This window comes from Sebastes umbrosus, chromosome 21 (assembly GCF_015220745.1).
Source record: "Sebastes umbrosus isolate fSebUmb1 chromosome 21, fSebUmb1.pri, whole genome shotgun sequence".
Taxonomy (NCBI): domain Eukaryota; kingdom Metazoa; phylum Chordata; class Actinopteri; order Perciformes; family Sebastidae; genus Sebastes; species Sebastes umbrosus.
The window spans coordinates 24,097,794-24,115,919 of NC_051289.1; the positions used below are offsets into that span (position 1 = coordinate 24,097,794).

The following is an 18,126-nucleotide window of genomic DNA, read 5'->3' on the forward strand; positions in this document are numbered from 1 at the left end:
CATGACATCTTTTTATTTAGTGTCTGGTGTCTTTTATCTCTCTCTATTTTATCTTCTATCATCTCTCCAGACTCTGTCAGGCTGGTGAATGGGACTAGTCTGTGCTCAGGGAGACTGAAGGTGAAGTCCAACCAGTCTAGCCGGTGGTCCTCAGTGTGTGAAGCTGACTTTGACCAGCAGGATGCAGAGGTGGTCTGTAGGGAGCTCGGCTGTGGGGCTCCTTCAGTCCTCCAGGGGGCGCTCTATGGAGAAGTGGAGGATCCAATGTGGACCAAAGAGTTCCAGTGTGGAGGAAAAGAGTCTGCTCTCCTGGACTGTAGAAGCTCAGGCTCAGAGAGAAACAGCTGCTCAGCTGGCAAAGCTGTTGGACTCACCTGCTCAGGTAGAAGAGGAGCTGCAGCTCTGATCTGGTTCATTTCTGTTCTAATGAAACTCACTTTATTCTTTTACTGACGACTCTCTTGTTTCTGTTCAGAGCCTGTCAGGTTGGTGGGAGGAGACAGTCGCTGTGCAGGAATACTGGAGGTGAAACATCAGGGAGACTGGAGACCAGTGGGTGACCGTTACTCTGACTGGACCATGAAGGAAGCAGCTGTTGCCTGCAGAGAGTTAGATTGTGGCTCTGCTGTGTCTGTAGAACAGAGAGAGGAGTCCTCATCCAGATCTATGTGGAGTATCGGGTCTGACTGTGTTCAGTCTGGATCTGCTCTGAGGGAGTGTGCAACATCCGAAACCTCTGACTCCATCCTGCATCTCACCTGTTCAGGTAAGCCCATCAGTGACATCATCTATGACAGTAATGTTTCCAGTATGTTCCTTCCTCCGTCACAGTTACAGTCGGTGGTTTCCATTGGACTGAACTGTAAAGTCATCCAGAATTAACATTAGAGATATCTACAACTACATTTTGACTAGTCGTAATTACGTTGTGACTAGTCAGAGTTCTTATTCCAGATATCTATAACGTCATTGTGACTAGTCAAAAGGACATTTAGAGATATCTGTAGTTCAGTCCTGACTATCCTAAATAACAGTTACAGATATCTCAAACCTCATCATGACTAGTCAGAGTTGTTGTCATGACGTTGCTCATCAAGGCTTCCCTTTGGATATCGGCCCAACAAAGCATCTGAACAGTGTCAGCAGAAGATTTTTCTAACTTGGATAGTTCGGTAAAGTTGGGAAGATTCACAGATTCAAACTTACCGGATCAATAACTCATCAGACAAACATAGTCAAAACACCGACGAGGGCTCTTTCTAACCGTAGTGAGGTCCTCTGAGCTGGACTCACGACATCGGTCACTACGTGCAGCTGGCTGTGAGACGAGTGGTCGGGGACTGCTGTGGATCAGATAGTTAGAAGATTAACATGAAATAGAAAGAGCTCATCATCGAGAAATCTGTGGCCAACGAGAACTTTGTTCACTAGAGAGTTATGCTAGAAATTCTCAGCCTATTAATTAGAATTAGAGTTATGACTAGTCACAATGTAATTACAGATATCTGGTATTACAGTTATGACTAGTCAAAACAACGTTGCAGATATCTCTACTGAATCTCCTGTCTATTAAATGTTAAAACAGCTTGCCGTAGAAGTGGGCTTGTTTCTGAAAGCTTCAAACTCTCCACAGACTGCTGAGCTTCACCTGATAGGACACACCTGTCTGTCTGTAGGCCTTTCCAATTTCACAGTTTGTACATCCTCCATTCCTTTCCTCGCCTCCTCTCCTCGCGTCTTAATCCCGCCCACGAGAGACGCGAGCTGAGGAGGCGAGGAAGAGACGCGAGGAAGAGAGGAGTTGAGGCAACAGGCTTTTAACAAAATGAGACCTTGGAGCCTCGGAGCCGTCATTTTAAAGCCACATCAATTAAATATGACGTGTGGCACATTGCCACGCCTCTTTGCTACGTCACAGGTGTCTCTGTTCGCAGTTCCATTTCATCAATTTGTGTGTTATTTTAACTAAATTCTATATTCACAAATCCAAATACTTCATGTCCATGTCAGACAATATATTTCCTATTGATCTGAATGTACAAACCAAAAAGCTACTAAAACATATAAACCACTGTAAGCTTTACAAGATAGTGATCTAACTTTTATTTATTATTTAATCTCTTTTATTACAACCTTTAGTCCCCGTGGCGTGTTTGTAATTGTGGACTTGAGTTGTATACACAAGTGTTTTAAACTTGACAACTGCCTCAATAAAGTTGATAAAAAAAACTAAAAAAGCACAGGTGTCGAGAAGACTTACGGAAAGTATACACAGCAAGCCTCCTTGCTCCTCCTGATGCATTTTAGGAATTGGGATGTCCTTCAAGATGGAGCGCTGAGAGCAATTTCTGGATCACAAGCCTGAGCATCGAGGATCGAGGAGGCACAAAATCAGGTCCATTTAGTTGAACGGAGGGTCAACAAAACATAGAAAAAACGTTTAAATGGAAATGGTGGTGCATTGAAGACTCTGTTGGGCTACGCCAGGGGTCAGCATCCTGCGGATCCGGAGACACATGCGTCTCTTTAGCTCCTCTCCAGTGGCTCCCCGTGGATTTTTTAAAAATTAGTGTAAATAAATAACTGTTTTTTTTGCTGTGAGGGAGTGTGCAAAATCAGATACCTCTTCCTCCATCCTTGATCTCACCTGCTTAGGTAAACCCATCAGTGACATCATCTATGACATCATCTAATAATGTACCCAGGTTGACACACACATGTGCCAGCTAGAATGGCAGCAGACTGTCTGAGCAGCCATGATGGAGTCTGATGAGTTGCTGCCTCCGTAAATCAGCTGCTGAATGCACCAAGATGTTTATTCTCTTCCTGGTTTCCCATCCATCCCCCTGCCTCTACTATTGACCCTCTTCTAGCCACTGTCAGTGAGCAGTGAAAAGATGTGTCCTGATGATGAACTCATGTTGGAACTGTTCTGAGTCCAGTTTGAATCACTGAATTGTTGTTTCATGACATCTTTTTATTGAGTGTCTGGTGTCTTTTATCTCTCTCTATCTTCTATCATCTCTCCAGACTCTGTCAGGCTGGTGAATGGGACTAGTCTGTGCTCAGGCAGACTGGAGGTGAAGTCCAACCAGTCTAGCCGGTGGTCCTCAGTCTGTGAAGCTGACTTTGACCAGCAGGATGCAGAGGTGGTCTGTAGGGAGCTTGGCTGTGGGGCTCCTTCAGTCCTCCAGGGAGTGCTCTATGGAGAAGTGGAGGATCCAATGTGGACCAAAGAGTTCCAGTGTGGAGGAACTGAGTCTGCTCTCCTGGACTGTAGAAGCTCAGGCTCAGAGAGAAACAGCTGCTCAGCTGGCAAAGCTGTTGGACTCACCTGCTCAGGTAGAAGAGGAGCTGCAGCTCTGATCTGGTTCATTTCTGTTCTAATGAAACTCACTTTATTCTTTTCCTGACGACTCTCTTGTTTCTGTTCAGAGCCTGTCAGGTTGGTGGGAGGAGACAGTCGCTGTGCAGGAACACTGGAGCTGAAAACATCAGGGAGACTGGAAACCAGTGGGTGACCGTTACTCTGACTGGACCCTGAAGAAAGCAGCTGTTGCCTGCAGAGAGTTAGATTGTGGCTCTGCTGTTTCTCTAGAACTGAGAGAGGAGTCCTCATACAGATCTATGTGGAGTATCGGGTCTGACTGTGTTCAGTATGGATCTACTCTGAGGGAGTGTGTAACACCACGTTTCTCTAAATCCATCCTGGATCTCACCTGCCTAGGTAAGCCCATCAGTGACATCATCTGTGACATCATCTATGACAGTAATGTACCCAGGTTGACACACATGCACCAGCTAGAATCACAGCAGTCTGTCTTTGCAGGCCATGATGGAGTCTGTTGATCTGCTAGGTAATCGGTGTTACACGGTGGTCTGACACACACCGATTACATGACATCCCTACCTTCCCCACCGTCGTCTTGCTTTTTTTTACAGAAATAAAACCTGTTTAGTTAATTTTGGCGTATCAGCAGCATGTTATCAATAGATAGTCTGACGACGGACGCTACAATGTGAAAGTGAATGCATCTGCTCCGTAAGGAGTCAGCTCAGAGTAGCAGGAGTCAGATTTCACACACACGAGACGAGAGAGAGAGTTGACAGGCAAGACGATGACGGAGGATTTGGTGTCGAAGTGAAAAGCAAACGCGCCTATTTGGCAATATTTCTCATTTAAACCCAAATGCTATGAGGGGACCAAAATGTTAATGAGGTAATCGCTGCGATGAGGACGGAGCGGTCAGAGCCGGTGTGTGTGGCGCAGCGGCGCCTGGTAAACCCCTACAGCCCCTCAGCAAATGCTCTACTGGAGAGGTGAGACACACCGCCACCAGACGGTAAAGATCAGAGTCAGCGCGCTACACATGTTGACCGTCATCTGTTCTTTTAAAATGTCCAGTGTAATCGGTAACACACCAATGTTGTCATAAGAATATTAACTGGTGGGAAAAGTTCCTCACCGTCACATCACTGATATGAAACATACATGTCTGCTGCTTCAGGAGTCCCCTCGGCCAACCAGACACCAGCCTGAAAGGACTCCTTCTTCAGCTTGACAGCTTTCTAATGATGAACTAATGTTGGAACTGTTCTGAGTCCAGTTTGAATCACTGAATTGTTGTTTCATGACATCTTTTTATTTAGTGTCTGGTGTCTTTTATCTCTCTCTATTTTATCTTCTATCATCTCTCCAGACTCTGTCAGGCTGGTGAATGGGACTAGTCTGTGCTCAGGCAGACTGGAGGTGAAGTCCAACCAGTCTAGCCGGTGGTCCTCAGTGTGTGAAGCTGACTTTGACCAGCAGGATGCAGAGGTGGTCTGTAGGGAGCTTGGCTGTGGGGCTCCTTCAGTCCTCCAGGGGGTGCTCTATGGAGAAGTGGAGGATCCAATGTGGACCAAAGAGTTCCAGTGTGGAGGAAAAGAGTCTGCTCTCCTGGACTGTAGAAGCTCAGGCTCAGAGAGAAACAACTGCTCAGCTGGCAAAGCTGTTGGACTCACCTGCTCAGGTAGAAGAGGAGCTGCAGCTCTGATCTGGTTCATTTCTGTTCTAATGAAACTCACTTTATTCTTTTACTGACGACTCTCTTGTTTCTGTTCAGGGCCTGTCAGGTTGGTGGGAGGAGACAACAGTCGCTGTGCAGGAACACTGGAGGTGAAACAGGGAGACTGGAGACCAGTGAATGACCCTTACTCTGACTGGACCCTGAAGGAAGCAGCTGTTGCCTGCAGAGAGTTAGACTGTGGCTCTGCTGTTTCTGTAGAACTGAGAAAGGAGTCCTCATCCAGATCTATGTGGAGTATCAGGTCTGGCTGTGTTCAGTCTGAATCTACTCTGAGGGAGTGTGCAATATCATATACCTCTGACTCCATCCTGAATCTCACCTGCTCAGGTTAGCCCATCAGTGACATCATCTATGACAGTAATGTTTCCAGTATGTTCCTTCCTCCGTCACAGTAACAGTCAGTGGTTTCCATTGGACTGAACTGTAAAGTCATCCAGAATTAACATTAGAGATATCTACAACTACATTTTGACTAGTCGTAATTACATTGTGACTAGTCAGAGTTCTTATTCCAGATATCTATAAGGTCATTGTGACTAGTCAAAAGGACATTTAGAGATATCTGTAGTTCAGTCCTGACTATCCTAAATAACAGTTACAGATCTCTCAAACCTCATCATGACTAGTCAGAGTTGTTGTCATGACGTTGCTCATCAAGGCTTCCCATTGGATATCGGCCCAACAAAGCATCTGAACAGTGTCAGCAGAAGATTTTGCTAACTTGGATAGTTTGGTAAAGTTGGGATGATTCACAGATTCAAACTTCCCGGATGAGTAACTCATTAGAGAAACGTAGTCAAAACACCAACGAGGGCTCTTTCTAACCGTAGTGAGGTAGACAACGAGCTACAAGCTCATTTTAATCACAACGAGCCTTTAGTCGTCCTAACTGGACACACAACATCGGTCTCTATGTGCAGCTGGCTGTGAGACGAGTGGTCGGGGACTGCTGTGGATCAGATAGTCAGAAGATTAACATAAAATAGAAAGAGCTCATCATCGAGAAATCTGTGGCCAACGAGAGCTTTGTTCACTGGAGAGTTGTGGTAGAAATTTACAGCCTATTGTAGATTTATTGTCTCCAGACACACTTTATAAACCCACACGGCTGCAATGCAGCGCCAAAGTATGTTTGAATAGCTTCACTCCCCCCTCCATTCCTTTCCTCGCCTCCTCTCCTCGGGTCTTAGGCCCGCCCACGAGCGATGCGAGCTGAGGAGGCGAGGAAGAGACGCGAGGAAGAGAGGAGTTGAGGCAACAGGCTTTTAACAAAATGAGACATCCTCGCCTCGGAGCCGTCATTTTAAAGCCACATCAGTTAAATATGACGTGTGGCACATTGTCACTCCTCTTTGCTACGTCACAGGTGTCTCAGTTCGCAGTTCCATTTCATCAATTTGTGTGTTATTTTAACTAAATTCTATATTCACAAATCAAAATTCTTCATGTCCATGTCAGACAATATATTTCCTATTGATCTGAATGTACAAACCAAAAAGCTACTAAAACATATAAACCACTGTAAGCTTTACAAGATAGTTATCTAACTTTTATTTATTATTTAATCTCTTTTATTACAACCTTTAGTCCCCGTGGCGTGTTTGTAATTGTAGACTTGAGTTGTATACACAAGTGTTTTAAACTTGACAACTGCCTCAATAAAGTTGATAACAAATTTTTAAACAAACACGGGTGCCGAAAAGACTTACACAAAGTATACACAGCAAGCCTCCTTGCTCCTCCTGATGCATTTTAGGAATTGGGATGTCCTTCAAGATGGAGCGCTGAGATCGATTTCTGGTTCAGAAGCCGGAGTATTGAGGGTCGAGGAGGCACAAAATCAGGTCCATTTAGTTTAACGGAGGGTCAACAAACGTAGAAAAACGTTTAAACGGAAACGGTGGTGCATTGAAGACTCTGTTGTGCTACACCAGGGGTCAGCAACCTGCGGCTCTGGAGACACATGCGTCTCTTTAGCTCCTCTCCAGTGGCTCCCCGTGGATTTTTAAAAAATTAGTGGAGATAAATAACTTTTTTTGCTGTGAGGGAGTGTGCAAAATCAGATACCTCTTTCTCCATTCTGGATCTCACCTGCTCAGGTAAACCCATCAGTGACATCATCTATGACATCATCTAATAATGTACCCAGGTTGACACACACATGCACCAGGTAGAATGACAACAGACTGTCTGAGCAGCCATGATGGAGTCTGATGAGTTGCTGCCTCCGTAAATCAGCTGCTGAATGCACCAAGATGTTTATTCTCTTCCTGGTTCCCATCCATCCCCCTGCCTCTACTATTGACCCTCTTCTAGCCACTGTCAGTGAGCAGTGAAAAGATGTGTCCTGATGATGAACTCATGTTGGAACTGTTCTGAGTCCAGTTTGAATCACTGAATTGTTGTTTCATGACATCTTTTTATTGAGTGTCTGGTGTCTTTTATCTCTCTCTATTTTATCTTCTGTCATCTCTCCAGACTCTGTCAGGCTGGTGAATGGGACTAGTCTGTGCTCAGGCAGACTGGAGGTGAAGTCCAACCAGTCTAGCCGGTGGTCCTCAGTGTGTGAAGCTGACTTTGACCAGCAGGATGCAGAGGTGGTCTGTAGGGAGCTCAGCTGTGGGGCTCCTTCAGTCCTCCAGGGGGCGCTCTATGGAGAAGTGGAGGATCCAATGTGGACCAAAGAGTTCCAGTGTGGAGGAAAAGAGTCTGCTCTCCTGGACTGTAGAAGCTCAGGCTCAGAGAGAAACACCTGCTCACCTGGCAAAGCTGTTGGACTCACCTGTTCAGGTAGAAGAGGAGCTGCAGCTCTGATCTGGTTCATTTCTGTTCTAATGAAACTCACTTTACTCTTTTACTGACGACTCTCTTGTTTCTGTTCAGAGCCTGTCAGGTTGGTGGGAGGAGACAGTCGCTGTGCAGGAACACTGGAGGTGAAACAGGGAGACTGGAGACCAGTGGATGACCGTGGCCGTTACTCTAGCTGGACCCTGAATGAAGCAGCTGTTGCCTGCAGAGAGTTAAATTGTGGCTCTGCTGTTTCTGTAGAACTGAGAGCGGCGTCCTCATCCATATCTGTGTGGAGTATCAGGTCTGACTGTGTTCAGTCTGGATCTGCTCTGAGGGAGTGTGCAACATCCGATACCTCTTACTCCATCCTGAATCTCACCTGTTCAGGTAAGCCCATCAGTGACATCATCTATGACAGTAAAGTTTCCAGTATGTTCCTTCCTCTGTCACAGTAACAGTCGGTGATTTCCATTGGACTGAACTGTAAAGTCATCCAGAATTAACATTAGCGATATCTACAACTACATTTTGACTAGTCGTAATTACATTGTGACTAGTCAGAGTTCTTATTCCAGATATCTATAACGTCATTGTGACTAGTCAAAAGGACATTTAGAGATATCTGTAGTTCAGTCCTGACTATCCTAAATAACAGTTACAGATCTCTCAAACCTCATCATGACTAGTCAGAGTTGCTTTTATGACGTTTCTCATCAAGGCTTCCCATTGGATATCGGCCCAACAAAGCATCTGAACAGTGTCAGCAGAAGCTTTTTCTAACTTGGATAGTTGGTAAAGTTGGGAAGATTCACAGATTCAAACTTCCCGGATCAATAACTCATTAGAGAAACATAGCCAAAACACCAACGAGGGCTCTTTCTAACCGTAGTGAGGTAGACAACGAGCTACAAGCTCATTTTAATCACAGAGAGCCTTTAGTCCTCCGAGCTGGACACATACATGAGATCGGTCTATTTGTGGAGCTGGCTGTGAGACGAGTGGTCGGGGACCGCTGTGGATCAGATAGTTTAACAAAGATTAACATGAAATAGAAAGAGCTCATCATCGAGGAATCTGTGGCCAACGAGAGCTTTGTTCACTAGAGAGTTGTGGTAGAAATGTACAGCCTATTGTAGTTTTATTGTCTCCAGACACACTTTATAAACCCATACGGCTTTAAATTAAAGATATCAGTTGTGGATATCCATAATGAGAAACCCCATACACATGAATGGCAAAAATAGTTTGAATGGTACTATTCAAAATGTAATTACGGATATCTAGAATTAGAGTTATGACTAGTGTAAATGTAATTACAGATATCTAAAATTAGAGTTATGACTAGTCAAAATGTAAATACAGATATCTGTATTACAGTTATGACTAGTCAAAACAACGTTGCAGATATCTCTACTGAATCTCCTGTCTAGCTATTAAATGTTAAAACAGCTTGCTGTAGAAGTGGGCTTGTTTCTGAAAGCTTCAAACTCTCCACAGACTGCTGAGCTTCACCTGACAGGACACACCTGTCTGTCTGTAGGCCTTTCCCATTTCACAGTTTGTACACACGTAGGCAAAATTGTTGGTACCCTTCCGTTAAAGAAAGAAAAAAAATTACTGAAAATGAACTAATGAAAATCAGATATTGCTTTTGAATTGTGGTTCAACAGAATCATTTTAAAAAACAAACTAATGAAACTGGCCTGGACAAAAATGATGGTACCCTTAACTTAATATTTTGTTGCACAACCTTTTGAGGCAATCACTGCAATCAAGCGATTTCTGTAACTCTCAATGAGACTTCTGCACCTGTCCACAAGTATTTTGGCCCACTCCTCGTGAGCAAACTGTCTCAAACTGTCTCAGGTTTGAAGGGTGCCTTCTCCAGACTGTATGTTTCAGCTCCTTCCACAGATGTTCAATAGGATTTAGATCAGGGCTCATAGAAGGCCACTTCAGAATAGTCCAATGTTTTGTTCTTAGCCATTCTTGGGTGTTTTTAGCTGTGTTTTGGGTCATTATCCTGTTTGAGGACCCATGACCTGCAACTGAGACCAAGCTTTCTGACACTGGGTAGCACATTTCACTCCAGAAGGCCTTGATAGTCTTCAGATTTCATTGTACCCTGCACAGATTCAAGACATCCTGTGCCAGATGCAGCAAAGCAGCCCCAGAACATAACCGAGCCTCCTCCATGTTTCACATTAGGTACAGTGTTCTTTTCTTTGGATGCTTCATTTTTGCGTCTGTGAACATAGAGCTGATGTGACTTGCCAAAAAGCTCCAGTTTTGTCTCATCTGTCCAAAGGACATTCTCCCAGAAGCTTTGTGGCTTGTCAATATGCATTTGGGAAATTCCAGTCTCGTTTTTTTATGATTTGGTGTCCTCCTTGGTCATCTTCCATTAAGTCCACTTTGGCTCAAACAGTGACAGATGGTGCGATCTGACACCGATGTACCTTGACCTTGGAGATTACCTCTAATCTCTTTGGAAGTTGTTCTGGGCTCTTTGGTTACCATTCGTATTATCCGTCTCTTCAATTTGTCATCAATTTTCCTCTTGCGGCCACGTCCAGGGAGGTTGGCTACAGTCCCATGGACCTTAAACTTTTGAATAATATGTGCAGCTGTAGTCACAGGAACGTCAAGCTGCTTGGAGATGGTCTTATAGCCTTTACCTTTAACATGAAGGTCTATAATGTTCTTTCTGATCTCCTGAGACAACTCTCTCCTTAGCTTTCTGTGGTCCATGTTCAGTGTGGTACACACCATGATACCAAACAGCACAGTGACTACTTTTCACCCTTTAAATAGGCAGACTGACTGATTAAAAGTTTGAAAATACCTGTGATGCTAATTACAGGACACACCTTAGTTTAATATGTCCCTATGGTCAAATTATTTTCAATCTTTTCTAGGGTACCATCATTTTTGTCCAGGCCAGTTTCATTACTTTGTTTTTTAAATGATTCTGTTGAACCACAATTCAAAAGCAACAGCTGATTTTCATTAGTTCATTTTCAGTCAATTTTTATCTATTATTACTTTTGTCAGTTTCAAGTTATTTCAGTGACCATTGTGGGTTTTTCTTTCTTTAACGGAAGGGTACCAACAATTTTGCCTACGTGTGTACATCCTCCATTCCTTTCCTCGCCTCCTCTCCTCGCGTATTAATCCCGCCCACGAGAGATGCGAGCTGAGGAGGCGAGGAAGAGACGCGAGGAAGAGAGGAGTTGAGGCACAAGGCTTTTAACAAAATGAGACATCATTTTAAAGCCACATCAATTCAATATGACGTGTGGCACATTGCCACGCCTCTTTGCTACGTCACAGGTGTCTCTGTTCGCAGTTCTATTTCATCAATTTGTGTGTTATTTTAAGTAAATTCTTTGAAGACTCTGTTGTGCTACGCAAGGGATCAGCAACCTGCGACTCCGGAGCCACATGCGGCTCTTTAGCTCCTTTCCAGTGGCTCCCTGTGGATTTTTTAAAAAATTAGTGGAAATAAATAACTTTTTTTTTGTTTACATTTTCATTTTTATTCATCATTGTTGTAGGTCAAACTACGATGGTACAACGGAGTATTATGTTCACATTGAGGAAAAAAAAAAAAATCTGAGATTTCGAAAATAAAGTCAATATTATGAGAATAACGTCATAATATTATGAAAATGAAATCATAATATAATGGGAATAAAGTCATAATATTATGAAAATAAAGTCATAATATTATGAAAAATAAAGTCATAATATTATGAGAATAAAATCAGAATATTAGTATACATATGTATGGTAGTAGTAATTTAACGTATTATTTTCTTTTTTCCTCGTAAAGTTATGACTTTATTCCTTGTTATATGACTTTTTTTGTCTTAAAGTTATTAGTTTATTTTCGTAATACTACGACTTTTTTCTTGTAAAGTTATTACTTTATTCTCGTAATACTACGACTTTTTTCTCGTAATATTATGACTTTTTCTTGTAAAGTTGTAACTTTATTCTCGAAATCTAAATTTTTTTCCCCTCAATGTGGCCCCATACTTCACTGCAAATGTTTTGCGGCTCCAGACAGTTTTTTTTTAGTTTTTTTTTCTAAAATGGCTCTCTGATAGTAAAGGTTGCTAACCCCTGTGCTACGCAAATGCACTGCCTTTATAATACGACGGGGTTTGTGCACGTCGCTGCTGATTGGGATTCACCTCTGACACACCCACCAAATGAGAGGAAACGCACCTCAAAAGCCTGTTGATCACCATTTAGAGGAAACACGCCGTTCAACCCGGAAACCGTAGCAAACCAGTGGACGCTGTTTTCAGACTGAACGTGCCCCCAGCTCTCAGCCAATCATCTCTCTGTATTTACAGATCTGCTGCTTCAGCCCAACATCTCTGGGTCCTCCTCTGTGGACGGGGTCTCCGAGGCCCAGCAGCAAGGGTTTCACGTGTTAAGGGGCTCCGCCTTCAACATCAGCTGCTCCGTCCAGCCACAGTACCCAGGAGGCTCCTTCCGGCTCGCCTTCACCTCCTCCAGCTCAGCACTCAACTACACCAAGCCAGCTGTCAATCACTCCGCCCACTTCCTGTTTCCTGCCGCAGAGCCCGCCCACCAAGGAAACTACCGCTGTGTTTATCACGTCTATGTTTTTTCTCACAACTTCTTCTCTGAGAGCCGTCCGATCTCTCTCACCGTCGCAGGTAAGATTCAAGAAGTGATTTTAGATTTCAGGTCACTACAGTTTGTGTTTAACGGGAGCTGTTGGACTCGTGATGTCATGTGATGTGATGTCATGTCATGTCATGTGATGTGATGTGATGACTGTCCATGTTTTTTGATCAGATCTAAGGCCTTTTATCATCAGAGCGATCATCCTGCCGCTGATTCTGCTGTTGGCGAACATTGCCCTTTACTTCTACTATAAGGTACTGACACACGTCTGTTGTTCAGACCGCTGACTGACATGAAGCACTCAGTCCGTGTTTATTGAAATGAAGAGAGAGGAGTGATGCAGGATGTCACATCTGTGTGCTTTCATGTGTCTCCAGGCCAAAAGGGGGCAGAGGCCAGGCAGACGTGAGAAGGCTGAGCCGGATTATTATAACCTGGGTGTTCCTGCAACTGAAGGAGGGCCGACTGAAGAGGAAGGAGCTCGGGGAGCAGAGCAGCACCTCCAAGGAGCTCATCTCACATCCAGATGGATTTATAACACACAACCCAGCAGCAGGTCATTTTAGATGAATGTTCCCTTTAAAAGGTCCCACATTGTAAAAAGTGAGATTTTCTTTTTCTTTAATATTATAAAGCAGGTTTAAGTGCTATATAAATACTGTTAAACTATCAAAACGCTCAATATATGGAGAAACACACACAGCCCGCATTCAGAAATTGTGCGTTTGAAACGAGCCGTTAGGATTACTGTCCATTTGTGATGTCACAAATATACAATATTTAGATAATTTGACGGTTTTAAACGTAAACATTCGAAATGTGTCCCAGTTTATTTCCTGTTGCAGTGCATGTGAATGACATTAGATGACAGGAAGCAAACATGGACCCAAACTGCTGCCTAGCAACGCAATTCCGTTGCAATTCCATTGAAATGCACTAAAACTGAGCGTTTCAGACAGAGGGTGAATACAGGTATATTCAGGCAGACAGTATGAGGAAAATAAAGTTCTTTTTTTAACATTACAGCATGTAAACATGTTCTAGTAGAAACACAAAATACAAGTATGAACATGAAAATGAGCATGATATGGGACCTTTAAACAAGAAGGCTGGATTCATTATGTCACTTTATATACTATATTTGTCTTACTCTCAACATGAAAACCAACAATGTGTTAGTCTTTTCATACTTTCTGACTTTCTGTCAGAACGTATGTAGGCCATTGGTTCCTACCGAAGATGTAAATCTCTAAAAACACCTCACAAACATAAAGTGTCATTGAAAACTAGACTTGAAAGCAGGAATACCGGCAGGAGTCTGACCCAGGCCGATCGGGAACAATGCTATATATTACATCAAAATAACTGTGAAACATTGATATATATCCTTTAAACTCTGAGTTACCAATGTGCAAATCAAATTTGAAGACAATTGAAGAATGAAATCCTGAGATAAGAGTAAAAACATGTCACAGAGCCACCGACTGTTGGATCTGGAGCACATCCAGGGTTGGTGAAGCACATCTGCTGCCACGTTGACAATCTGTTGGTGTTTGTGATTCACCAATATATATAATGAATGAATCAAAGTCATGTAGCGAGAAAACAAAGTACAGTATTAAAAGCCAGAGGCTGTTTTCACTCCCGTTTCATCTTGTTAGTGACACGTGATCTTTATAACCTCACTTTAGCGCTCCCTTGTGGTTCACATGGCTCATTTATTGTTGGAAGCACACACCACATTAAGCTAAAACAAATAACCATAATAATACAAATGGGAGCAAAAATAAAAGAGTACTAACAGCTTGTAGTGTGATGATGGAATTTTAGTATTTCATTAGAATTTTGCTTAATTTTGTACATAAAGAAAATTTATAATTGAGGATTTTACTTTTACTACTTTTTTTTCTAATGAAGGATTTGCTTATTTCATAAGGATTTCACTTAATGTTGTAATCAAGGATTTAGCAAATTTTTCTAATGAAGTAATTTACTTATAATTTTAAGAATTTTACTTAATTTTATTCATTAGAATTTTGCTTTTTTTGTACATAAAGAGTTTACTTAATTTTGCACTTAAAGAATTTACTTAATTTGTATGATTTTTACTTACTTTTGTATTCAAGGGATTTTGTATTTTTTGAATTTTCTTAATGTTGTACTTAAAAAAAATATTTTATTTCAGTAGAATTTGGCTTATTTTTGTACTGAAGAATCCTGCTTATTTTTTTATTTAAGAATATCGATTCATGTTGTAGTTAAGGAACTAGCTTTTTTATAATTGAGGAATTTTCTTTATTCAAAATAATTTTGCTTAATTTTGTACATAATGAGTTCACTTCATTTTGCACTTAAAGAATTTGTTTAATTTCTATGAATTTTACTTTTGTATTCAAGGAATTTTCTTAATTTTGTACTTAAATTTACACAAATTTATAATTGAGGATGTTACTTTTACTACTTCTTTTCTAATGAAGGATTTTGCTTATTTCATAAGAATTTCACTTAATGTTGTAATAAAGAATTTTGCAAATTTTCATGATTTTCATAAATTACTTGTTTTTAAAGAATTTTACTTAATTTTGTAATTAACTACTATTAACTACTATAATTAACCTCATACTACTCTAGTAGTACAACCCTTATACTATACAAGTAGTACAACCTCATACTATACTAGTAGTTCAACTTCATACTATACAAGTAGTACAACCTCATACTATACTAGTAGTTCAACTTCATACTATACTAGTAGTACAACCTCATACTATACTAGTAGTACAACCCTTATACTATACTAGTAGTACAACCCTCATACTATACTAATAGTACAACCTCGTACTATACTATTAGTACAACCCTCATACTATAGTAGTAGTACAACCCTTATACTATACTAGTACAACATCATACTACACTAGTATTACAACCCTTATACTAGTAGTACAACCTCATACTACACTAGTATTTAAGAGCTGGTTTAAAGGTTAAAGCCATGGTCTAGTACACTGCAAAATACATCACTTTAATCGTGGCATTCTGCATACTACTCAGGAACGCAGTATGTACTTTTTTAATATTATATGATATATGATAGTTTAAACTGCCTACACGCAGGTGGCGTTGAAACGTTAGTCTTTAATAAAGTTTACTGCCTTAAAGGTCCCATATTGTAAAAAGTTAGATTTTCATGTCTTTTATATTATAAAGCAGGTTTAAGTGATATATAAATACTGTTAAACTATCAAAACACTCAATCCACAGAGAAATACACACAGCCCGTATTTAGAAATTGTGCGTTTGAAACAAGTCGTTAGGATTTCTGTCCATGTGTGATGTCACAAATCTACAATATTTAGACCATTTCACAGTTTTAAACGTAAACATACTAAATGTGTCCCAGTTTATTTCCTGTTGTAGTGTATGTAAATAACATCAGCTGACAGGAAGTAAACATGGACCCAAGCTGTTGCCTAGCATCGCAATTCTGTTGCAATTCCGTTGAAATGCGCTAAAACTGAGCGTTTCAGACAGAGGGTGAATACGGGTAATATTCAGACAGACAGTAAGAGAAAAATAATGTGTGTTTTTTACATTAAAGCATGTAAACATGTTCTGGTAGAATCCCAAAATACAAGCATGAACCTGAAAATGAGCATGATATGTCCCCTTTAATCCCCGTGTGCTCCAGTGTGCTTGGACCTGGTCTCTGAAGTCTCTCCTGTTACTGGATTGCCCTACTCTGTGAGCACCAGACAGGCCTACTGTTGCTTGTGAAGCGGTTGAAGCACGTTTAACCTCCTTTCTTCACTCAGTGTAAATATAATCTTTGAAAAATGTTATTGACTCAATACAACGCTCTGAGGAAGTAGTGGTGGACAATTTCACCATTATCCCCCAGTAAGCACAGTTTTGTAAATGGGTTAGAGTTTATTGGTTATAATTCAATCAGGAAAGACTCGTATGAATTGAATGATGATTTATTACAAAATGCACAAATTATGAATAGTAACAGTCTTCGGCGATTTAGACCCGATGTGAAATAATAAAGGGGAAGTGAAGCTGTAGTAGGATGTAGAAATATTCCCCCCGGGTCTAGACACTGGTGGTGGTGGTGGTGAAGACTGATGCAGATCCGATGAATGAAGTGGAGCAGGATTACTCTGATGTGATGAATCTGGAGGTGATGGGGTGGTGGAGGGTCGCGTCCGTTAGTGCTGAATGCTGACACTGAAAGCGCATAGAGGAGAATGGTTTTTAAACTTTTGACAGCAGCCTGTGATTGGTTGAGGGAGATATGGCAAGCTCTGATTGGTCGCTGAAAAGAGAGACGCCCATAATCAGCTGACATATTAATAGCCCATGAGAGAGAGAGAACCAGAATGAATGAGAATGAATGAGCTTGCACCCCTAGTCTTCCTGTCTGAATTTTCGCATAAGCTTCATTAAGCAAAAGGTCCTTATGCTGAATTGCAGGTGATGTACTTAATAAGTCAAAATAATAGTTAAGCAAATAGTTAAGGCCCTTCGTCTGCCAAAAGCGTTCTCAACCACAACCGCATCCGTCTGCTTGTTTAGTGGTTGTACTCAAGTTGCTGGGGGTGTCAGACGTCCGTTGTCTGTGAGAGATTTCATCAGGCAGCTTTTCAAAAGATAGGCTGCGTCACCAAGGACATATAGTACCCCACATCATGTCCCCAAATGTTCTTTGTTTCATCAGGGAGTAGCAAACCCACATCCACCAGACCCCCACAAGCCTGACAAGGGCAGCACTCTGGCATCATGCAGGCTCCCTGGTGCTCCGTTTATACATTCCTATAAAGAAACCTTTTCCATCCACAACAGCCTGCAGGGTGATCGAATGCCAGCCCTTATGGTTGAAATATTCTGTGTGGTATTGCTATGGTACAAGAAAGGGGGGATGTTACATACATACATGCTCAAAATATGTTACCATTTCCTTTAAAGGTCCAATGTCGTGCTCATTTTCAGGTACATACTTGTATTTTGTGTTTCTACTAGAACATGTTTACATGCTGTAATGTTAAAAAAAACTTTATTTTCCTCGTACTGTCTGCCTGAATATACCTGTATTTACCCTCTGTCTGAAACGCTCTGTTTTAGTGCATTTCAACGGAATTGCAAAGGAATTGCGTTGCTAGGCAACAGTTTGGGTCCATGTTTACTTCCTGTCAGCTGATATTATTTACAGTACATACACTGCAACAGGAAACAAACTTGGACACATTTAGAATGTTTACATATAAAACCATGTAATGGTCTAAATATTGTATGTTTGTGACATCACAAATGGACAGAAATCCTAACAGCTTGTTTCAAGCGCACAATTTCTGAATACGTGTATTTCTCTGTGGATTGAGCGTTTCGATACTTTCACACTATTTATAGGGGACTTAAGCCTGCTTTATAATAAAACAAAAATTGGAAATTTCACTTTTTTATAATATGGGAACTTTAACAATGTTAACCCAAACCTCAGCTGCTATGGTGGGTTAAGCAGTAGCTCGTGAGTTGATATGAATAAAGAAAGCAGCAGAGCTGAAGACATCCTGCAGCTTTCTGAAGGACTCGTTCAAGTGAA

At 41.6% G+C, this 18,126-nt stretch overlaps 2 protein-coding genes across 2 annotated transcripts; both read left to right on the top strand.

The window, feature by feature from the left end:
* The first annotated feature begins 477 nt into the window (after positions 1-477).
* Positions 478-3,701, top strand: LOC119480958 (scavenger receptor cysteine-rich type 1 protein M130-like). Its single transcript, XM_037757616.1, has 3 exons — positions 478-766; positions 3,031-3,336; positions 3,658-3,701. The coding sequence occupies exons 1-3, from the start codon at positions 580-582 to the stop codon at positions 3,699-3,701; spliced, it is 537 nt and encodes a 178-aa protein (XP_037613544.1). The 5' UTR covers positions 478-579.
* Positions 3,702-8,030: 4,329 nt separating this feature from the next.
* LOC119480959 lies at positions 8,031-13,090 on the top strand. The gene is made up of 5 exons (XM_037757617.1): positions 8,031-8,036; positions 8,090-8,246; positions 12,224-12,553; positions 12,696-12,778; positions 12,902-13,090. Exons 1-5 carry the CDS (start codon positions 8,031-8,033, stop codon positions 13,088-13,090), a joined length of 765 nt encoding a protein of 254 aa, XP_037613545.1.
* Positions 13,091-18,126: the final 5,036 nt, after the last annotated feature.